General features: G+C 39.8%; 1 protein-coding gene across 18 annotated transcripts in view; it reads left to right on the forward strand.

Annotated features, from left to right (window-relative positions):
* Positions 1-24,911, forward strand: part of atp2b2 (ATPase plasma membrane Ca2+ transporting 2) — an 873,878-nt gene that overhangs the window by 619,648 nt on the left and 229,319 nt on the right. For all 18 annotated transcript variants that reach the window (XM_059944034.1, XM_059944033.1, XM_059944030.1 and 15 more), the window contains 3 exons: positions 2,201-2,458; positions 3,628-3,753; positions 16,355-16,480. In XM_059944034.1, the coding sequence (XP_059800017.1) occupies positions 2,201-2,458; positions 3,628-3,753; positions 16,355-16,480 (510 nt within the window). The remainder of the gene's footprint in view (positions 1-2,200; positions 2,459-3,627; positions 3,754-16,354; positions 16,481-24,911) is intronic.

The following is a 24,911-nucleotide window of genomic DNA, read 5'->3' on the forward strand; positions in this document are numbered from 1 at the left end:
CTTTGGATTGGTCCTACCCTCACTCTAATCATCATCCTGTTCTTCACATATGTGTAGAATACTTTGGAGCTTCCTTAATCCTACTCGCCAAAGCCTTCTCATGTCCCCTTCTAGATTTCCCAAGTCCCTTCTTAAATTCTTTAATGGCTACCTTGTGTTAGAATGAGTTGTTTTTTTGTAAGAAATTAGTTGAATTAATGCAAGACTAAAATTATAGTTTTAACTGTAGTTTCTTTTTAATGATAATATTTGTATTTTTAACAATATGTATCTTTAACAAACTCTTGAATTTTTCACAATTTGTGGTGGTTCATCCCCACTTACTGGCAAAAAGCAGTACAGCGGATACTAAACGTTTATCACACCTTCTCATTTTTCATTGGCTATGTATTAGCACATAACCTACATGCTATGATTGTGCAAACGTAGGTTGGTTTATTCTTATCTAAGGAATTTCTTTTAGCTTGTTTATAAAGATGATAGATTTTTCTGAAGTGCTATATTGAATTTGTTGAATCTCTTTAATCTCTCCTTTGCTTCCCATCTTCAAGTAGTTTCAAGTACTCTGTATCTTAGTTTAAACCTTAAAATAAATGATCATGAAGAATCAGTGAATTGAAGTTTCTTGCTCATTTCTGAACACCCAGGGGTTGAAAATATCAAAGATCCAACACTTGTAACTCTCAAGAAGGGTGGATCATGATGACTACTTGAGTGAAGGGAATGTTTTGTTGAAGTTTCTTTGCAATGTTAAATTCATTGGTCAGATTTTTATTATTTAAGTGTGGAACAGAATTGTTTACTCAAGGTTGAATCATTGTCTCACCTGCACTCTAAGCATTTCAAATAAATACAAAATTCTGGGAATATTCAGCTGCTCAGGCAGCATCTGTGGGCAGAAAAGTGAGTTAATGTTTTAGTCATTGACTTCATCGTATCATTGGATTTCCAGGATTTTGTACTGCTGCATCCTGACTGAATGCTTTAGAACAGATAGAGTTATTATTTTCTTAGTAAATGGACAAAATTTCTCTCAGAAAAATATAGTCATAATGGCCAGTGGGCATGATCTTGTCTGAACTGGTTTAGAGCATCTTGATTCTGTTGAGAATCCAAACAAAACCACCAATTACCTTGCCTCAAAAGCATCCTCAAGTCTTTAATGAGCCTATTGTACAATCTAAATAAGAAACAGTTGTGAATGTGACTGTGAAGTGTACAGTACTTTTCAGCTATATCCCAGTGGCAAATGCATCACTCCCCTTTTTACTAATGAGACTCTGGAGACCTTTGTTAGTTGCATAATGATGCATTGAGATAACTTCTCTGGGCAGTGGAGTGTACAGTTAAATGCTTCATTTCCACAATAACATCTAAGGACTTGTTCCTTGTGCTTTGGGAATCAATTCCTATAATCAATTGTTTATGGAACAATTACAGAGTTCCATGAGAAAGAGACCATGGCTGACCTGATTGTCATTCATGTCAGGTAGAATTTTTCTGTGGTTGAGCAATTGCGCCAGGAAACGAGTACACTCTAAGAGAAATCTGCAGACCATTGCTGAGCAGGTACTGCCAAGTTTGCTGTTACTCATGCATTAATTCTTAGCTTACTTCATTGGCTATTTCATTCTTTTCACTCAGCCGTAACTGAAACTTCCAAATTCTGGAGACGTTGTAGCACAACTTTGCTAATGATTCTTCTCACCTTTCCATGACTTCAATAAAGTTGCATCTGAAATCAAAGAGAAGACTGGTACCCCAGGTCGAATGCTTGATTGTAGGGTTGTTCACTGAGCTTAGGTTTTGTCACCACCCAAGGTGACACCATCAGCTGCTTCTGGAGTATTAATCCCTATTGCAACCAGGGCATACAATCACTGATCTGATGACCATACCTTACCAGTGGCATGTTGACATCCTCCTTTGAAAAATTAACTAGTTTTAAACGTATTAAAACAACACCGATCACTGCAAATGATAACAGTTGAGTTCTATTCCATCGTTATATATATATTTCTTGATTCTTTCAGAAAAGATAAAGCTGTATTAAAATAAAAATTCCAAAATTAATGGTAGCTCATAATGGTTAAATTTGAAGTTGATCTCTTGGCTTTCAAAGTCACGGAAATAATGGACTGGAGGGTGGTTGTACTCTTATTCATTACAACATAATTAACCTAATTCTGTATCTTTGCAGTGTGTGGCAGTGCTGCAGGTGGTGTGGAAGATGAAGGGGAATCTGAAGCAGGCTGGATTGAAGGAGCTGCCATCCTGCTCTCTGTTATCTGTGTGGTTTTTGTGACTGCCTTTAATGACTGGAGCAAAGAGAAGCAGTTTCGAGGTTTGCAAAGCCGGATTGAACAAGAACAGAAGTTTGCCGTTGTCAGAGGAGGCCAGGTCAACCAAATTCCAGTGTCTGAAATAGTTGCTGGTGATATTGCACAAATTAAATACGGTAAGCCCAAACTGCATGCAAAACTTTATAAAATTGAACACAATCTAGAAAATGTATCCTCCTCTTTGTGTATCCTCCTAAAGAGACAACTTTTAGTGCTATTTGAACTTTTGAGTTAAAGTCAAAATACCGTGCATTTTTGGAATTTCTCCCCTTTATAAATTCTGTAACATCCATCTTTGTGCTCACATGAGGGAAGAGAATTGACCTTTTTTTATTGTCCTGATCCTGCATTGGAAAAACAATGCAGTCCAGGATCGTTGGGTGCTCACCATTCATTCAATTTATAAACAGTTTCTGAAAGTTAATGGGGATGGTGTTGATCACATCTGTAGAGATTTGTATGGGAAGCTTGAACTTAATCTCCTTTGTTTCTCTTTTTGGTCAACTTTTCAGCTGAAAGCTTGGACAGGCAACAAGGTGCTGGACTTCAATAGTGGTCTGTAATTGCCTGAACAGAATGTATATGAGTCCTCTGGGTTTAAAGGCTCCATTTTCCTCCCTCTCCCATTCAAATGTTTATTCAAGTTTTGCTCAATTATTTTTGTTCTGAAGATACACCTCTGGGATTAAGTGATCTTTATATTTCTATATTCTTCCCAATGCATAACGTTATAAATAGGTTTCTCTTTTTGGCAGTTCTGCACACCCTGTTGAAACACACAAAGTGTACATTTCTGATCGAACAGGCCAATTATAATATATAAGAGATAGTTGACTTATTTGATTTGTGATTAATGGTTTCTAATTAATTTTCTAGTTCATTTTATCTTCTATGATATTCACATCTCTCAAGGACTGTGTTTTCATTATATTGCAGTGTGTCAGTTCTAGCTGACAGACCATCTTAACTAGAATTAGCAGTAATAATTCCCTTATGAACAGACTATGAAGACACAAAATGAAGCTCCTCATGCAGAAGAAACAAAACGTCAGATTTTTGCTGCAGTTTACAGTGGTTCTAGTATTGCACAGCAATATTGACATTTACACCCCAAATTATCTTAAAAGAGATGTGATCATCTATAGAAAGAACAAGTTTTCATTCCTAACACTGTCAGATGAAAGTCCATGAAAATACTAATGACAGAATCTAGTCCCATCATTTTGTGCATAGTAAATGACTCTGCCGATTTGTTTCTGATCTTTACTTTGTCTTTGGTTACCAGGTGATCTGCTTCCTGCAGATGGAGTGTTAATTCAGGGAAATGACCTTAAAATTGATGAAAGTTCTTTAACTGGAGAATCTGATCATGTCCGCAAATCTACAGACAAAGACCCCATGCTACTTTCTGGTGAGTTAACTGGGCAATGGTATCAGTACATTTAGTATGTGATTGATGAGGAATGAATCATTAGAAGAAATAATGCAAAATCATTGTTACAAGAACTAAATCTTGCATCAATGGTGATTTTTGTTCAAAGTTCAAAGTACATATATGTCTGAATATACAACCCTGAGATTTGTTTTTTGTGTGGGCATTTACAGTAAATACAAAACATAAGAGAACCCGTGAAGGTCCGCACCCAACAAGACAGATAAACACCAGTGTACAAGAGACAACAAACTGTGCAAATACAAAAAGAAAGAGAAAAAATATATTATAATAATAAGTAAATAAATGATAAATATCGAGAACAAGAGATATTTGTTACTCTCGATATTTATTAGTTATTTACTCAAAAGTGAGTCCATAGGTTCTGGGAACAGTTCAGTGATGAAGTGAATGAAGTTGTCCCCTTTGGTTCAAGAGCCTGATGGTTAAGCGGAACCTGATAGTGTCTCCTAGTCCTGAGTCTCCTGTGCCTTCTTCCTGGTGGCAGTAGAAGAGAGCATGGTTAGGTCCTTGATGTGATGGATGCTGCTTTCCTGTGACAGTGTTCCATGTAGATGTGCTCGGTGGTTGAGAGGGCTTTACTCGTGATGCACTGGGCATTATTCATTACTTTTCATAGGCTTCTCTATTCAAGGGCATTGGTGCTTCCATACCTGGCTATGATGCAACATTTCACTATTCTCTCCACTGCACACCTTTACAAGTTTGTCAAAGTTTTAGATGGCTTGCTGAATCATTAGGAAGTAGAGGCACTGAGGTGCTTTCCTCATAATTTCGGTTACGTGCTGGACTGAGGACAGGTTCTCTGAAATTATAACACCAAGAAATTTTAAGTTGTTGACTCTCTGCACCTCTGATCCCGTGATGAAGACTGGCTCATGGGCCTCTGATTTCCTTATCCCGAAGTCAAATATCATCTCCTTGATCTTGCTGACATTGTTTGGGAAATTGCTATTGTGGCACCACACAGTCAGATTTTTAATATCCTTTCTATATAGTGTCATCAGTAAACTTAAGTATGGCTTTGCAATTGAATGATAGTCATTTAGACAGGTTACCACCTTCTTCTTAGGCACTGGTATAATTGAAACCTGCTTGAAGCAGGTAGGTACCTCAGACTATTGAAGCAAGAGGTTAAAGATGAGGGTGAATACTCTAGCCAGTTGATCAGTATAAGTCTTCAGTACGTGGCCAGGTATCCCATCTAAGTGGATGCTTTTCGTAGCTTCATTCTCCAGAAAGATGTTCATAGAGATTGGCCTCAGAGATTGAAATCACAGTATCATCGGTGGATGTGGGAGTTCATGAAGGTCCATCCATATTTTGATGGTCAAAGAGACCTCCTCTGTTGTCATCTGTATTGCTTTGGTTTACTTTGTGGAAGGTGATAGCATTCAAGCCCTGGCACAGCTGTTGAGCATTCTTCAAGGATTCAAATTTGGCCCAGAATTCCCACTTCACATGTGAGGTGGCTTTCTGGAGATCGTACGCGGGCCTCTTGGATTTTTCTTGGTCACCAGGCCTGAACGCCACTGATCTGGCCCTCAGCAGATTGCAAATCTGTTGGTTCATCCAGGGCTTCTGGTTGGAGAAGACAGAATGATTTTGTGGGGACTAGTCATATATATTTTTATTATGAAGTCCGTGACAACCACGATGTATTTGTTCAGATCCTCTGACTCCCTGAACATTACCCAGTCCACTGGCAAAGTAATCCAATGGCTGCTCATCAGCCTCCTGTGACCTCCTCTTCATGGTTCTTACTTCTGGAGCCTTGCTTTTAGCCTCTGCCTGTATGGAGATAGGAGAAGGACAGCCAAATGATCAGATTTCCCAAAATGCAGTCTAAGAATCGAATGTTTGGCATTCTGAATGGTAGTGTAGCAGTGGTCAAGTGTATTGGGATCCCTGGTGCTGTAGGTGACATGCTGATGATAACAGGGCAGAAATTTCTTCAAATAAGCCTGATCAAGGTCCCTAACAATGATTTGAAAGGTGTTGTGGTAGGCTGTTTCTTGTTTGCTGATGGCGGCTCTTAGAGACTCGAGTCCCTGCTTAACGTTGACCTTTGGTGATATGTAAACTGTGGTCAGGATCACAGAGGAGAACTCCCTTTTAAGTAGAATGGTTGGCATTTCTCCATTGGGTGTTGGGGGAACAAGATCGCAACAAGCCCTCTGTGTCTGAGCACCCCAAAGAGTTCATCATGAAACACAGAGCCCCACCTTTTGCTTTCTCCTTATCAGCAGTCCATCTGGTCTATCAAGAAGCCATTGGGCCTGATTACCAAATCTGGCATATTCTGAGTTAGCCATGTCTGCATGAAATACAGAATGCAGCAATACCTTATTTCCCTTCGATACAGCAATCTTGCCCTTAGGTCCTCAAACTTGTCCTCCTGCAACTGTACACTTGCTAATTGGATATTGGAGAGAGGCTGATTCATACCTTGATGTTTTTTTCTCGTTTGGCATTCTCCCCTCCTCCCTCTTCAAGCGATGTACCTTTGCCCACTTAAAAGTGCAGTACCTACATTCTTGAGAGTTAAGTCTGCCAGGTTCTTCAGAAGATTGTGAAATCACCAGCTCATTGAGATGGTTCAAAAGTATCTTACTCGAAGGGAAATTACAGGCTGCAGATTGCAGTGATAATAGTTCAGAAGAAATATATTGAGAAGATTTGTAAACTGCACACAAAGCATCATTACTTTTCACCAGCACCATTTTGTTTTGTTCAGATTTTCAGATGCCAGGCCAGAGGTAAATTGTAGAAAGAGACTATTTGAATCTGTACTTAAGCACTGATGTGTGGTTCACCCATTTAGAAAGGCAGAACATCAGTAGGATGAGAGCAGAAGGTGACAGTATCAGTGTAGTAATGAGGTGGCAGAGTGGATGGGGCGATGAAGGGCATTAATAATGAAATAGAGATTTTGATATCATAAGAATTAGATTATTCCAAAGGGTTTCAAACGATGTAGGACAGAAGCTGAAAAAATGCTACAGATTCTGGAAACCTGAGATAAAAGAATACTATTCAACAGGTCTGGCAGCATGTACAGAAAGAGAACATTTATTGGATGCATCTCGTCAAAACAGAGAAAACAAGTTGGGCAGCAGAGGTTGTGGAGGTGTGTCATGGAGGGAACAATCCGATTTTTTTTGTTAGGGGTCACAATAAAAAGTTTTCAGATGATATAAAAGATGGCCATGAGTATTAAGGCTTTAAATTGCAATGGTGGTCAGCTAATAGAACAATATTGAATTCTCCTTCTGGTATCTTTTTTTCCACTCCCCTTCCCCTCTTCCTCTATTCACCACTCTGGCCTTTTACCTCTACTCATCTGCCTATCACTTCCCCCGGGTCCCTTCCTTCTTCCCACTCTCTTCTCCCTTCAGATTCCTTCTTCTCTAGCTCTTTGCCTTTTCGACCAACCTGGCTTTACCTATCACTTTCCAGCTAGCCTCCTTCCTCTCCCCCTCCCCACCATTTTATTCTGGCTTCTTCCCCCTTCCTTTCCAGTCCCAATGAAGGCTTCACTCATTTCCGTACATGATGCCTGACCTGCTGAGTTTCTCCAGCATTTTGTCTATGTTGCTTTGGATTTCCAGCATCTGCAGACTTCCTCGTGTTTATGACTGTTGAGTGGAATTTATTTTGGAGATGTTTGAAATACCACATTTGTGGAGATACAATGAGGCAAATGTAGTGAAGTCAAAAGTTAATGCAAACAATTCATCTGGCGCTGTGAACAAAGAATAGGATTATTTAGATATTTAGAATGGCACCCACAATGTTCTTTTGCATCACTGATGTTTTGTTAAAAATGATTCCATTTTGACACTACAATAATGTACAAGTTAATGAAGAGATGGTTATCAGTTTAATCATACCTTTCATCAGGGTCAGGGCATGAAGGGAATATAGGGGGAAGGCAGGTCATTGGCACTGAGAGGATAATTGGATCAACCATGATGAAATAGTGGAGCAGACTCAATGGACCAAAGACCCTAATTCTGCTCCTATATCTTATGGTCTTATGGTTTTATCATAAGTGTATATTGTTTTACCACTTTTGTCCAAAGGTGATAAAAGCACATGTATTTCTCCTTAAACCAAAGAGAGCACAACATTGTGCATGGAAATTGTGAAGATCTCTAGCAAACTCAAGTGTAGGAATCACAGAGTATTTGGCAATTAAAATAAAACTAAAGCTTTATTACAGAAATTAACAAGAAAAAAATGAGCAAGAGTTCAGGCAAACTGTACAGAATCTCGATGGAAGATCACTGATGAAACACAGAAGAGCTCGACCAGAGTTTCACCCGACAAGGAACTATAGTGACCCAGCAGAGAGATGTTGGCATATACCCCTCAAGTACACCCTGGAACACATTGGAATTGAGGACATTGAAAATAACATGCTAATTAAATTATCCCAAATTGAATAGAAGTGATAAATACAAAGAAAGCTTAACAATCCCCATGATCCAAATGAGACACCTGCAAAACAAAGTGAAAACCCAGAGCCAGTGCAGAGACAAAAAACTAGACATAAAAGGTAAGCATTCCAAGGGCAAAGCATACGCACGAGGTGACACTGAGGAAAAAAGACAGTTCACATACTAACTGACACAAAGAAATCTCCTTTTTTAAAAATGACCCCCGGTTGTGACAGAAACACTTCATAATGAAAGTTAAAGCTACAATACACTAAGCATCCTTTTAAATGGATGTTATGAATTGATGAGTTTATAAAATTATTTCACAAGCAGATCTATATCCATTTATGGTATGTGCTCAGCTGTATATACTGGCTTTCTGTCAAACCTGAGCAGAGAGAATCTCTTGTGTCCATTGAGTGACATTGATAGGCAAAACTATTGATTTTTCTGCATATGAATTCTATGGCAGAGTTGAAGGCAATTCCTCAAAATGCAACATGAATAAAAAATAAGTCAATATATATTCAGAGTCTGACAGAGGGAACATTCCCTCCAAATCATTGAAAAAATTAAATGTGTCTGGAGGTTATTAATTTTATCAGATTTCAATTTTGAAATGGACCGAGAGGAAGGTTTGTAACAGCTACCAGTTGAGAGGCTTTTCTTTTCTTGATTTTAAGCAGTCAGAGAGGGGCAAAATGAGCACACAAAGGCCATTCAATCTGTAACACCGCTTGACATCCTTACCTTCAATAAACATTCGACAAGGCTATTTTTAGCTCTGTCAGGAGATATGTACTTCACTGACTTCCAGCACACGAGGACTAATTTACCACGTCAAGGATAATGAAAGACAGCACGTGCTGAAGAAATACATCACTGCAGTGTGGGTGAAACATACTGAACATTTTGAAATATGTCAAGGTTTTGTCTAGCGGCTTCAGACACAGATTTAGAAATCCGTATTTGTCACAAACAAAACTGTAGGTTTAATGCTAATAATAAAATCCGGCAGCTGTGCTAATTACAGAGATGAACTGATCTTAATGAGCCTGGAATCTGTCTATGACATGACCAAAACTGGGGATCATAGATTTTTAAACTGGTCTGTGTTGAGAGTTTGACATCCCAGAGTTGATGACTGCTATTGCCCCATCTCCTATAAATGCAAACACCTAACTCTGCATATGTTGGCTTAATATCTTTGTATTGACCAACAAGTCTTAATCAATCAATGGACAGCAACCCCTCTGCCATGATTATTCTCAACACTGGTGCTCCACAAGGTTGCAACCTCAGTCCCCTACTCTTCTCCCTGTGGACTTGTGACTCTGTGGCTTGATTCTGTAAGGTTGCTGATGACACCACTGGAATGGGCCATATCTGAAATAGCAATGAGAATAAGTACGAGAAGGAGATAGGGAGCCTAGTAACATGGTGTTCTGATAATTACCTTTTGGTCACAGTTAGCAAAGCAAAAGAGCTGGTCATTAATTTCATTAAAGGGGGAGGTGGGCAGTGTACATGCTCTTGTTTACATCAACAGCGGTGAGCTTATGAGGGTTGACAGTCTAGTGTTCCTAGAAGTGAACATCACCGATAGCCTGTCCTGGTTGAACAATATTGACGCCATGGTCAAGAAAGCCTCTACTTCCTCAGAAAGCTAAAGGAATTTGCCATGTGTAATGTGGAAAGCTAACTTATTTGCTGATCGAACATTGTTCTAAAAGTTGCTTCCACCATGCTGATTAATGATGGACCCGATCAAGATATCTAGCTACCTTCCTATTGCCCTGCAGCACTGCTTTCTGGTCCCAGGCCACTTGCTGTGATACCTGTGACTAGTGTATGAAAGCGAATGAAAGTCTTGGACAGATTTATCAAGTGAATGATTAGTGATGTAGTTTCCATAACTTGGGTGACTCGGGTGAGTGTTTGTTTGAGTTGCATGCGAGTAGAGTGTTTCATTGATTGCTTGTGAACAACCAGTTGCTGTTTCTTACCCGCAATCAATGACTGCTGCTTCACCTACTGAACAAGCAAATCTGGTTCTGCAGAACAGCGTGTGCCTACTGGTCCTCACCAATTTTCATCAGTGCAATATAGGATGCGTTCTATCTGGACGATCATGCTTGATATGGCGGTTGCTCTGCCCAAGACCAAAGGAACAGCAGAGTAGTGCACACAGCCCAGCCAATCACAGAAAACAGCCTCCCCTCCAAGGACTCCGGCACTTTCCAATGCCTCAGAAAAGCAGTCAGCAGAATCACAGACCCAAACCACCCTGGACATTTTCTCTTCTTTCCTGTCCCATTGGGCAGAAAATAAAAAAAGCCTGGAAGTATATTCCACCAGGCTCAAGGACAGCTTGGACCCTGCTGTCATAATAGTTCCCTAAAACAATAAAATGGACTTCTTACCTCACAATCTACCTTTTCATAATCTTTCGCCTTATTGTCTATCTTGTGCTGTTACACAGTATTCTACACCCATTATTGTCTTACCTTACTTAACTTCAATGCACTGTGTAATGAGTTGATCTATATATGAACAAGATATTAATATGCAAAACAAACTCAGTACAATAATGAACCAATTCCAATTACATTGTTTTAAGGCAGACTGAAACTTTATTTTGGACGACTTGATTGAAGTGAGATGGTCTATAAAATTATTCTTATTAAAATTACATTCAAACATGAAGTTGTTCTGTGGTAAGAATAACAATATTTTGATTTAAGATTTTTTTAACTTCAAGTGGAAAAATGAATTGTCATTTGTTTACTAAATATTAATGTTCATCCTGCTTCAACTTCCTGAGTATCAACATTTTGGAGGATCTTTCCTGGGCTCAACACATTGATGCAGTCACAAAAAAAAAGTACACAGCAACTCCACTTCGTCAGAAGTTGGAGGAGATTTGGTATGTCACTAAAGACCCTTGCAAATTTCTACAGATGTACAGTGGAGGCCCTTCTGTCTGGTTACAAGACAGCCTGATATAGAGCCTCCTGTGCACAGGGTCTCAAGAAGCTGCAGAGGATCCTCAAGAAGATTGTACTCAATATTAAAGACCATCACCATCTGGGACATACCCTCTTCACTTTACTACCATTGGGGAGGATGTGGTACAGAAATCTGAAGGTCCACACTGCCTGTTTTGAGAACAGCTTCTTCCCATCCCGGCACCAGAAATCTCAATGATCCATGGGCATTACGTCATTAATCATCTTTGCACCTTTTACTTATTATTGCAACTTACAGTAATTTTATGTCCCACACTGTACTACTGATGCTAAACAATAAATCCCATGACATATGTCAGTGATAATAAATCTGATTCTGATTCCAATCGCATGCTAAAACAGTCCAAGTGAAGCCATACGCTGTGACTGGTCTGTTCTGATTTGCCTCCTGTTTTAATTCTCCTTGTACAATGTGTTCAGTCACATAATGAAGACCAGTCTTGCAAGGTAGAGAAATGAACACCCACTCACTGTTTTTCAATTTGTACCCAGCCTTTATCATATCTGTCAATGTATTGATTTCTTGTATTTATTATACATATTTCTGCTTTAGAGTCTTGCAGAAAATCATTTCAGTGCACAATGAGCAGCATTACCACCTTTAGAATGGTTTTAAAAAAGGACCATCAATTACACTGAACAACAAAGATCTTGCTTCCAGAATACTTTTAGGTGTATCTAATGGATTTTGGGCCGCTGATCATGAAAGTTACCATGAAATTTCCCTATAATGCACCATTTTACTTTGAAATCACCTATATTTGACAGTTCAATTCATAATTCAAGTCAATTAAGATTAAGAAAGGCATTTTTGTTGGTGCACAAATCAAACAGGTCATCAATGACAGGCACTTGGAAGAACTGCTAGTGGGACTGGAGAAAATTGCACGGAAGGTATTCAAGCACGTTGTTGAACATTTTCTTGGCAACTGCAGAGTACCAAACTACGTACAGTTGGTTGACAACTTGCTTCAAGCAAACAAAACCACGAAGTGCAGCATGCCACTAAAGATTCATTTTCTGTATTCCCATTTAGACTTCTTCACTGCAAATCATGGAGGTGTCAGTGACAAGCATGGTGAAAGGTTTCACCAGGACATTGCAGTCATGGAGAAACGGTATCAGGGCAACTGGAATGCATCAGTGCTGGCTGATTATTGTTGGATATTTGAGAAGCTTCAGACACTGAATACAAATGAAAATCATCAAAACGTTTTTAGCTTAGTTGAACTATTGCAAAGGATCAGGATTGTTAAGCAATTAAATGCATTATATTCAATAAAAGTTAATTGCTTGTTTCTCCAAATTCCTACATGATACAAGTGGTCTGAAATTATATTTGTTTTCAGCTTCAAACAGTCTATCATAAACAAAATAATTTCTTCCGAAGCAACACGTACGAAAAAACTTGTTGTCCAGTGTCACTTGAGTAAAAGGGGAACCAGATTTTTATTAAAATATTATACAACAATCCTCAAAGCATGTGCACTTTAACGACTAAGGAGGATTATTTATATAATAGCAATCAATTTTCTGATAAACCAAACTGAAGAATAATGAACGGATCTTGTCCTTTCAGTCCTTGGGCACTGCCGAACTACACCTGCAATGCCAACAGTGGTGTTTCTCAATGTCTGGCACTGAAGCCCATCCCTTCCATGTTGCATTGATCCTCAGCAATTCCAGCTGAGAACTTCCTTCCACTCCGTGCCTTTGTTCGTAGAACCTCGACTGCCACTTGGTTGTCAGCAAAAGGCGGCTGCTCACCGGTGCTAGATTTCATTAACAATCCAATGTCATGCAGCCCTTGGATCTGAGGGCAACACCAGCATTTGTACAAGAAGAATTGAGGTGTCTAGAAGATAGAGAAGAGGAGAAAGGCAGGATTGAAGAGAAGAGGAAGCATGCAGAAAGCAAAGCCAGAAAGTGAGGGAGTAGATGGTTTTGTATAACAGAAAGAGGAGAGAGCCCTAGCACCATGTGTGATGGACTTTTTTTCCACCTGCTCTCTCCCTCTCACTCTTGTATCTTTTTTTTTTATTTGTCTCTGTCTTCTTAAGCCCATCTCCCTACTGGGGCTTAGGCCGCCGACTGCTGCTCGCCTCAGCACTAAGACATTCTTTTACGTTGTTTCCAGGTGTAGGCCATCTTCTTGGTATATCTTTCCTCTCCCAGGAATGAAGTCTTTGGAGCTTCTATTGCTGTTTCTGTAGCTCTGAATTTTTAATGGGTAGAGTTGCTAGCCCCACATCCAACCCTCCTCCTTTTGCAGCAGGGCTTGGGACTCTACATGGCGGAGTTTTTTCTTCTCTTTGTCTCCCCTCTATTTGCCTCCCTTCTCTCCCTTTGCCCTTGTTCCCTCATCTTTTTAATTTTTTTTCCTCTTTCGAAAATACCATAATTTATACTACAAGCCAAAGATGAAGTAAGTTGAGTAAGGCTGTGAAAAGTTTTCTTTAAGCCCAGACAATAACTAGTTGGCAACATCCACAGTGTTGCATGTTAAAATAGCCTGAGGCTTTTAAAGGTTAACTCAGATTGCAGCTTTAGGAGGTTTTTAAAAAGTTTCATAAGTACAGTACCAATAGAGATCACTGAAGAGGAAGGTATATTGCAATTATACTTATTCATACAGTTGTGGCATAATCATATTCAAAATATTATGCCATGTTATGTTGTAACATTCAATTATTAATGAGCAATATAAAGATTATTTTTTCTTGCAGATTTCAGTAATTAAATAGCTGAAATCTTGTATTCTTTTTCCTTTTACTTTAAGTTTTTTGATAATTATGTTTACCTTTTGCATCAATTTTATTTAGAATTGTAAGTGGGTGTCAGGTTTTTGAAAGCTCTTCTATATGTTTGGTTCAACAAGCATGGACAAACCTGCATCATTTTAAATATCATGAAGTTTTGATGTTAAGGTTGTCATCAGAACATTATCTAATTTGTGCATGACATCTGACGTATTCAATAAATTAGAAGACCCTAACCATTCTTATGCCTTGGAGCCTTTTCATTAACCGAGGGGTCCGTGGAACCCAGGTTGGGAACCCTTGCAATAAAGTAACTTTTGGTTGGCATGAAGCCAGCTAAACACTCGAAGTAATCAGCAGGTTTTGTAGTTTCTCTCTGCACCTGACTGGATTGACATTTGTAGTATTTTCCCTTTATGTGCATTTTTCAACTTTCATTTACCAAGCTAGCAAAGTATATGATTGGAAAAACTGAATTTGAAAGCTCTTTAATAAAGACATTCAGTTATTTCCCATTAGATTGAAGCAATATTTATTGTACTGCAAGATAGACTGCAAGATGTCTACTTTTTTCTGAGGAAAATAATCTAATTTTAGCATTCTCAAAATTTACATGCTCTCGAATTGGCAGACTCTATGATGTGAATAGGGTACCGAGGAGTGCAGTAGAACAAAGAGATCTGGGAGTGCAGGTCCACAGTTCTTTGAAAGTGGTGTCATAGGTCTTAAAGAAAGCTTCAGACACATTGGCCTTCTTAAATCAAAGTATTGAGTACAGGTGGAAGTTGAATAAGACATTTGTGGGACTTAATTTGGAGTATTGTGTGCAGTTTTAGCCAGCTTCCGACAGGAAAGATGTAAATAAGGTTGAAAGAGTACAGAGAAAATTTACAAGGATGTTGCTGGGTCTGCAAGATCTGAGTTATAAGGAAAGATGGACTAAGTTAGAACTTTATTCCTTGGAACATCAAAAATTGAGAGGAGATTTGACAGAGGTATACAAGATTATGAGGAGTATCGATAGGGTAAATGCAAGCAGGCTGTTTCCACTGAGGTTGGGTGGGCCTACAACCCAGAGCTCATGGGTTAAGTGTGAAAGGTGAGAAGTTTAAGGGGAACATGAGGGGAAAATTCTTCACTCACTGGTTCGTGAGAGTGTGGAACAAGCTGCCAACACAAGTGGTGCATGTGAGTTTGATGTCAACGTTTAAAAGAAGTTTGGATAGTGATATGGATGGTAGGGGTATGGAGGGAAAAGGTGCCGGTGTAAGTCGATAGAAGTAGAGGTGAACTGGTTTTTGTATGGACTAAATGGGCCTGATTCTGTACACTAAATGTACAGAAGAATTTCCTGCTATTTGTTTTCCTGCACTTAACATGACTCTGACCTCCATCACATGAAGATATTGTCAACAAGTACACATGAAGACCAGTGCTGTTAAGTTTTCCAACTATTCCGATTTGGAAAAGTATCACTATTCAATCATTGTCTCTGAATCATAACCCCAGTGCCCTTTAATGTAAGAACACCTTCAACAGAAAAATTGAACTCAGTTCCAGTTTCTGAATAACAAACATTTAGTGATATTAGTTCTGAGTTTGACAAAGATGCCCATATTACATGAGTGAACAGAAATAAACTGCAAATAGAAATAGATAGATGCTGCCTGGCCTGCTGTGTTCCACCACCATTTTGTGTGTGTTGTTAGAAATAGTTTGTATCTGCTGTATTTCCTTCTAACATTTTTGTTCAGCAACATTATCTAAAGATGTGCTCAAGCCCATAATAAGAGGAATTGCTCTGTTTGGGGCAGCTCGGTAGTGCAGTGATTAGCACAATGCTTTGTCGTTCCAATGACCCAGGTTCAGTTCCCACCGCTGTCTGTAAGGAGTTTGCACGTTCTCCCAGTGACAGAGTGGGTTTGTTCCGTGTGCTCCGATTTCTTCCCGCTGTCCAATGGTCATTGTGAATTGTCTCATGATTAGGCTAGGATTAAATTGGGGGGATTGCTAGACAGCCTGGCTCGGAAGGCCAGAAGGGCCCTATTCCATGTTGTATCTCAATAAGTAAGTAAAGTAATTAAGTCATCTCTAACAGTGGGTTCACTTCATTTTAAAGGGAGAATTTTTAAACTGATCTTTAGCTATTTCATTGTACACAAGGATGTGCTATATAAATAAAAGACAAGACAATAATATTTATGAATCAACTGTATCCCTACTTTTTCTGTGGCCAACAGAATTGCAATAAAGCTTTTACTTAGCTTGAAGTTATCTGCTAATTCGTTCTTTTTATTAAAATTGTAGCATTTATTCCCTGCCTTCTCAGGTACCCATGTTATGGAGGGCTCAGGCAAAATGGTGGTTACAGCTGTAGGAGTTAACTCTCAAACCGGCATCATCTTCACACTGTTGGGTGCAGGTGGTGAGGAAGAGGAAAAGAAAGACAAGAAAGGTAACTTTACTGCAGCAGATAATAAATGTGTATTGATCAAACACTTGCAAAACCAGTAATATATGGAATAAATCAAGGAAGTTTCACTGTGAAGCCCAGATGTGATTCAGCTACATACTCAGGCAGAACTGTGAGTATTGATTTACTGAATAGAAACACTCGATGAAATTTGTCATAACACTACTGTTTTGATTGGAAACTGAGCAGATCTCCAGCTGTTTTGCCCAATGTGATTCACTGATTCAAATCTGGAAGGTGTGCAGGAATAAGCCATCATTATGAGGGGGAAATATGTGATTAGTAATGTAAAGTGTAGTGATAATGTCTTTCAGATTGTTTTCCTGTCATTTTTGTCCATTTAATGGAAATTTCATGTCTACATTCATGTTAATCAGATGGTCAGCATGGTTCTGTTTTATAATCCCTGTGTAGATTAATGTCTTGCTTAAAAATTGTTAAGTCCTTCTGTGTTACCACAATCGTTTGAAAAACCCTTGACTGTAGTGCTATATCTTTTTCTGCTCCTGAAGATTTCAATACAAAAGCACACTCCCGCGTGATGCTGTCTTTTTCAGCAGCTGTCACGAAGCCTTTTTGCAGAAGTAAACATGACAAACTAGCTAGATAAATCAGACAGCACCTTCAATGCACATTGATTACAGTATACTTGGAGCGGACACCGCCATTAAGTGCAGTGTGTGAGGAGACTTTGGTTTGCTGGTGAATTCTCATTTGTTGCAATCAGATAAAAAAATCATTGCATCACCGTGAATAAGGTTTTTACAGGCAGATGTCCTCCCATTTTATCCATCAGTATTTATCTAGAGAAATGAGGCCAAAAGGTTTTTGTACTTGTGACAGTTGTTTTAGATTTCTGTAGTCCAAGAACCAGAAGCAAATATTAGGCCAGGGACCACTGTGACAGATCATGAGTTTTATGCTAGATATCATGTTTTGAACTTCAAATATTCTTTTACTCAATCAAATAAAGTCAGTGCTTGTGTGTTGAAGATAGTGGTGAAATTCACTATTGGTGTCTATCTTTGCATGTAGAAAGCTATTTTTGTTTTGCATGGTTTCGCTGTGAGCCTTCAATGACGGAGGGCTGTGTGATACAGTAGGGACAACCTGGTAGATTTACAAATATTGAGTGTTGGATACATCCTCTCGCATGGTTTAAAGAACATGTCGTTAATGGCTTGGTGTTTAGCCTATGAGCACATGTAAGCACAGGCCTTTAAATCAACTTGGTGAGTTTGGAATCTAGTTTAAAAGGTACGGTAGTCGATACATGGGGAGGGGGGATTTTTTTTGAACTATTAAGCAATTCTCAATGAACGTGCAGACTTCTGAAAAACAAAGTCGCTACAGGAAAAGTTAAGGATATTTTTAAATGAATAGATTTGCAAAACTGTAGTGTGGGCCAGTAGACAGAAAAATTGACAAAGGGGGAAAATATAGAACATGATTACATATTATTGTGGAATATACAGGAAGTCTCTACGTAACAAATAGACTCTGTTTTCACTGATGTTCATAAATTGTTTTTACCTGTTAGTTGGAAAACACATAATTTACTTAATTGTAGGATTGTAATGAGAGGACTCAAAAGTGCAGAAGACCAATAAGAAAGAACAATTACTAAACGTGGAGAGTTAGGGGAATTGAATCGGATGTTTGTAGGAATGAACATATGTTAATACATCAGATTTTTGAATTTAATAACATTGGGGAACTGGTTGTTATGAAGGGGTAACATTCAGCAATATTATAGAAGCACATTCTTACAGGCCTCCAAAAGTAACCAAGGCATGGGCTACAGGTTACAATGGGATAAGGATACACATGTCGAAAGGCAAATTTAAGGGAGTCATGGAGGATTTCAGTGTTCAGGTAGATTGGGAACATTAGTTTGCTACTGGATCCCAGGAGAGAGAATATATAGAGTGCATCAGAGTTGGCTTTTTAGAGGAGCTTGTGGTTGACCCCAGGAGGGGAAACACTTTTCTAGATAGGCTGTAGTGTTATGAACTAGATTTGATTAGGGAGCTTAAAGTGAAGTTCAAAGTACATTTATAATCAAAGTACGTATCTTGCATCCATCTTCACTGTGGAAGACGTTGTAAGTTCAAGAGTAAATGCAGTTACTATTACTAGGGAGAAGGTGCGTGGGGAGTTAAAAGGTCTGAAAGTGGATCAGTCATCAGGACCAGATGGACTCTACCCCAGTGTTCTGAAGGAGGTAGCTAGGGAGATTGTGGATTGTGTAATGATCTTTCAAGGATCACTAGATTCTGGCATGGCTCTGGAGGAGTGGAAAATTGCAAATGTCACTGTACTCTTGGAGAAGGGAGGGAGGCAGCAGAAAGGAAATTATAGGCCAGTTAGCCTGACCTCAGTGGTTGAGAAAATATTGGAGTTGATTGTTAAGAGTGAGGTCTCAGGGTGCTTGGAGGCACATGATAAAATAGGCCAAAGTTGGCATGGTTTCCTTAAGGGAAAAACTTGTCTGACAAATCTGTTGGAATTCTTTGAGGAAATAACAAACAGAAAAATTGACAGAGGGAAAATCAAATTAGAATCATTGAATGTTGTGTACTTGGATTTTCAGAAGGGTTTGACAAGCAGCTGCTCATGAAGCTGCTTAAGAAGACAAGATCCCATGGCATTCCAGGAAAGATAATAACATGGATAAAGGATTGGCTGACTGGCAGGAGGCAAAGATTGGGATGTCAGTGATTTGGATAATGGAATTGATGACTTTGTTGGTAAGTTTGTGGATGATATAAAGATTGGTAAAAGGTCAAGATGGTGTTAGGAAAGCAGGGAGGTTGCAGAAGGACTTAAACAGCTTAGGAGGATGGGCAAATAAGTGATGGATGTAATACATTGCCAGGGATGCACTTTGCTAGAATGAACAAAAGCATAGTCTATTTTCTAAATGGAGAAAATTCAAAACTCCAAGATGCAAAGGGATTTGGGACTCCTTGTGCAGGATGTCCTAAACATTAACATGCAGGTTGAGTTGGTGGTGAGAAAGGCCAATGCAATGTTAACATTCATTTTGAGAATACTAAAATATAAAAGCAAGGATATAATGCTGAGGCTTTACATAAGGCACTGGGGAGGCCTCACTTCAGTATTGTGAGCAATTTTGGATCCCTTATCTAAGAGAGGATGTGCTGACTTTGGACCAGAGGGCACAGACTCAGAATATAGTAACATCCATTCAGAATGGAGATGAGGAGGAATTTCTTTAGCCTGAGGGCAGTGAATCTATGGAATTTTTTGCCATAGGTGGCAGTGGAGGCCACACCATTGAATGTATTTAAGGTGGAGGTTGTTATGTTCTTGATTAATCAGAGAATGAAGGTTACAGGGAGAAACCCGGAGAATGGGATTGATGGGGAAAATAGATCAGCCATGGTGAAATGGTGGAGCAGATTTGATGGGCCAAATCAATTCTCTAATTTTGCTCCTATCGCTTATAGTCTTATGGATATCCATAAGTCAGGGCACCTGGAGATGCCCTGCATCTGCTTCTACAGATATGTGAAAAGGAAAACAATATAGAACTGGACACATTTTGGTATCTGATTGAAACATGTATTGTTTCCAGGGAGACTGGCAGAGTACCTGCTGTGATTGTATTTCGTCTGACGAGATATCTTGGAGCTGTAGTATCAATGTAAGGAATTGAGGATTCTTTTTAATTTCTCTCTGGGATATTTGTGCACCCTTGTGTATATTCAAGGATGGGTTGAAAAGATTATTGTACTGCAAGGGTCACTGGCAACTGGCAGCAAAGTGGAATCGGGCAAAAAGATCAGATCAATCAAAATATTGAATTATTGAGAAGACTTGATTTGACATTTGGCTTATATCATCTGAAGATTAGTTTTATTTGTTACATGTACATCAGAACATTGAAACATTTAGTGAAATGTGTCATTTGCGTCATGGATGTGCTGGAGGCAGCTGGCAAGTGTCTGCATGCTTCCTACATCGAGATAGTATTCCCACAGCTTACTAACCCTAACTTGTACTGTGGGAGGAAACCAGAGAGCCTGGAAGAAACCCAGGCAGTCATGGGGAGAACATACTCCTAAATTCATGTTCTCCTTTAAGGAGTTATGCAACATGCACAAAACGCTGGAAGAACTCAGCAGGTCAGGCAGCATCAATGGAAGTTCATAGAGAGTTAATATTTCTGGCTGAAACCCTTTTCAGGACTGTCCAATGGATTGTGTTCCACTGTATTTCCAGCATCAGCAGACTTTCACATGTTTACGAAGAGCTATGCAATTAATCCCAGTCCACTGCCTTTCCCCACAGCCTGCACCCCACACCTCAGACTGCATTCTCTCCTCTCCCCTTGCACCACCCTTTCCCTTTTACCCCCTCCCCCCACCACCACCACCCCAACTCCCGTGGCTTCTCCTCCTTTTCAAGCTTCTGCTGGTTGTAATGGAGCAAGATGTAGATTGCCAGAGACAACAACCCTAGCATGACAGATCATTACAGAATTTCAGCATTTCTGCTGGTGATTAATTATTTAAAATTAGCTCTGTATACTCATTGTCATTATATTTTGTCCTTGAAATGTATTTCAAAGGATTGTACCCAAACTGTGCAGTTTCTCATTTTACTGTCAACCCCGCATGGTGCTCATTTCATTTAGTAGTTGTCAGGAAGTCTTTATTTGAAGGTTTTCACAATCTTTACAATGTTACGACCCTGCAAATCAAACCCCAGGGTGGATCCCTGGATATCAAGCTCGTCCTTTGCAGAAGGAACTCACGCCATCTGGGTTGTTTCTGACACTGCCAGCTGAATGTAGAGAGAATGAGAGGCATATCCGCACTTGAATTATTGAGCATATCATCAGTGCGTCCAAGCAACCTTTCAGGAGCTTGCAACTAATTTGTTCACCTTCAGTGCGGCTCGTTAAGATTTTAGGACTTTTGCTGGTTCAAGCTGTTGCTTATTGTACAGTCTTGCTGCAAAAGAAGAGAGTTGTAAAATGCAGCTGAAAGCGCTTTGAAGGGAGTGCTTAAGTACAGAATTTCAATAGAAGGTACCTTGGGAATTGCATGCAATTTTACTTCAGAGTTTGTTTTCCAACCTGAAGAAATCTCCAGGTGCCGTTTATGCCTTTTGTAGAAAAACCTCATCTTAACCTAAACCATGCCTTGAAATTTTGGAGCAGCCTATTCATGAAATCAGAGCACTAACTTCCACTGATAAGAAATGAGTGCACTCATGACTGATTATTGTGCGCACACATGTGCACCGTGTGTTCATGAACATTCACTGCTTGCAATCACTGGGCAATCATAAAACATGCCTTTTTGGCCTACTTCCACATCGTCAAGAACTGACTTTAGCAAGAACGCCTGAGGAGACCGAACACTGTGTGTCAGCGGCATCCTCGTGAAATTGAGGCTGCTTTGGCTTTATTGCAACTGATCTGGAGATGTTGCAGGCTCCATGACCTCCTTAATCAAACCATTGAAATTTGCATCTGCAAGGAAACCCAGTTGCTCCGACTCTTCCATGCTGTGTAGACCAATCCAAAACCAGATCTACTGACCTGTTCTCTTCCCATATTCCGCCATATTTCTCTGCTTTAAAAGCAGGGCCAATTTCTTCAGAACTGATGCACCCTTCCTGAAGTACAGTGTTCTGCAATTTTGCCAGAAACCATTGAGTAAAAAAATCTTGTCTTTCTCCTTGATCTCAGATTATTTTAAATTAATGATTTCTGTCATTCATACCTGAATCAGTGACATATCCAGCTGATAAAAATGCATATACAGCCATAAGACATTGGGGCAGACATCATAGCTGATTTATAATTCATCTCACCCTCATTCTCCTACCTTCCCGTAATTTTTGACACCCTTACTAATCAAGATCTTATCGACTTCTGTGTTAAATATCCTCCACAGCCATCTGTGGCAACGAATTCTACAGATTCACCACCCTCTGGCTAAATAAATTTTTCATCACTGGAATGCTGTTCTATTCTGATGTTGTGCCTCACAGGAAACATCCTCTCCACGTCCACTCCATCTAGGCCTTTCAGTATTCAACAGGTTTCAATAAGATTTCCCTCCCACTCCCATTTTTCTAAACTCAAGCAAGTACAGGCACAGAGCAATCAAACGCTCCTAATATCAACCTTTTCAGATACAGTATATAGCATTAGAAGTTCCATTAAACCACTTTAAAAACATAATTGGAAAAACCCATGCACTCACAGTTTTCAAGAAAGAATGAGTACTAGATGGGCACTGACCTCCCCAGCACTCAGGACATCTTTAAGGCATGATGCCTCAAAAAGGTGGCGTCCATCATTAAGGACCCCCATCACTCTCTTCTCTTTGCCACCTTCAGGGAGAAGATACCGGAACCCGAAGGTACACACTCAATGATCTAGGAATAGCTTCTTCCCCTCTGCTGTTAGATTTATGAATGGACATTGAACCCATGAGCCCTGCCTCACAGCTTTTTCTATTTTTTCTCTTTCTGTACTAATTTAATTTAATATTTGAAATAAGTATTTATATACTTACTGTAATTTACAGTTTCTATTAATACATATTGAAATGTACTGCTGCCACATAACAACATATGCCGGGGATATTAAACCTTATTCTGAAGTTTGCTGGCTTTTGGTGAGATGGATGTATGAATCACAGATGCTCCAAGGCAAACCTTCCTGAATGTCAACAAACCCTCATATAAGACATCCAAATTTTCTGTTAATATTGTGATGGATCCGATTACCGATATGCCCATTTCGGGATAATATTTTAGTATTCTGTTGGATAGCTCACCCTCAGCAGAGCATGAGTCACAGGAGTACTGGGATTGTACCATTGTTGAGATGGACAATTCACTCACTGAACTCCCATCAGCTACAATAAGCCCATTGAAATCAATGTAACTGCCACTGAGTGGAAGTAAAGACTTTTATTTGTTTTAGTTAAGTCCATTTAATTCTTTTTAATATGTGCTTTCTCTGTTGTGCCCTTAAGTTACTTTTTAACAGCTTAGATTTTTATTTGCCATAACGTTAGTCAGCAAATATGAGAGCTGGTGAGCTGGGCATGAGGCCTTGTCAGTGTTTTTCACTGTGCTGCGCCTCGACAGTGTGCTGGGAATTGTGGAAGACAGTATCGCAGCCATGCTGGAATGAACAGCTAGATCCTGAGTACAGATGGCTGCAGAACTGGTGGACTAGAAGATCTGCTCCATTTTTGATTCGTTGAAAATTTAGTGCTCCAGCCTGCCGCCTTGCACACACAACATAAAACACGCAGGTAATAATATCTATCGATGCAGCCCTCACCTGCATCGCCTCCATTTCCAGAACATCTATCTTCCCACTACCTTAACAGTAAAAGAGTTCCTCTGGTCCTTAACTAACAATCCATGAATCTCCACATCCAACACATCATTCTCCGCAACTTCCACCATCTCCAGAGGGATCCTACCACTAAACACATCTTTACATGCCCCCGCTCTCCACTTTATGCAGGGATCGCTCCCTCTGTAATTCCCATGTCCATTCATCTCTCCCCTACTGGCACTTCTCCCTGCAAGCAGCCAATGTGCGACATCTGCCCATTCATCTCCTCCCTCACTTCCATTCAGGGTCCCAAACAATCCTTCCAGGTGAAGTAGCACTTCACCTATGATTCTACTGGGGTTGTCTATTGAGCCCGGTGCACCCATTATGGCCTCCTCTGCATTGATGAGACCCTGTTGTAAATTGGAGGGCCGTTTCATCAAGCATCTTTGCTCCATCTGCGAAAAGTGGTACTTCCCAGTGGCCTACATTTTAACTCTAATTCCCATTCTCATTCCGACATATCAATGCACAGTCTGCTGTTATGACATGATGAGGCCCCCCTCAGGGTGGAGGAGCAAAACCTAGGACACCCTCCAACATGATGGCATGAATATTGATTTCTCCTTCCAATAAACAATTTTTCCCCCTTGTTCTTCTATTCCCCACTCTGCCATTTTTTACCTCTTCTCACCTGCCTATCATCTACCCCTCATGCCCCCCTTCCTTTCCTTTCTCCTATGGTCACTCGTTTCAGCCCCCTCCATTTCCTGCACACCCGGCTTCACCTATCACCTTCTAGCTATCCTACCTCCCCACCACCTTTTAGGTTCTGGTATCTTCCCCCTTCCTTTCCAGTCCTGAAGAAGGGTCTTGGCCCAAAACGTCGACTGTTTGTTCACGTCCATAGATGCTGCCTGACCCTTTGAGTTTCTCCAGCATTTTGTGTATGTTGCAATAAGAACCAGATTTTTAAATTGCAAGACCTCTCTGGTGACAGAAATGGATGGAATATTTTTAATTTTGGTTCTTTCTACAAGATGATTTGAGCATTATTACAGGAATCACATGGAG

The sequence above is a fragment of the Hypanus sabinus genome, chromosome 19, assembly GCF_030144855.1.
Source record: "Hypanus sabinus isolate sHypSab1 chromosome 19, sHypSab1.hap1, whole genome shotgun sequence".
In the NCBI taxonomy this organism is placed as follows: domain Eukaryota; kingdom Metazoa; phylum Chordata; class Chondrichthyes; order Myliobatiformes; family Dasyatidae; genus Hypanus; species Hypanus sabinus.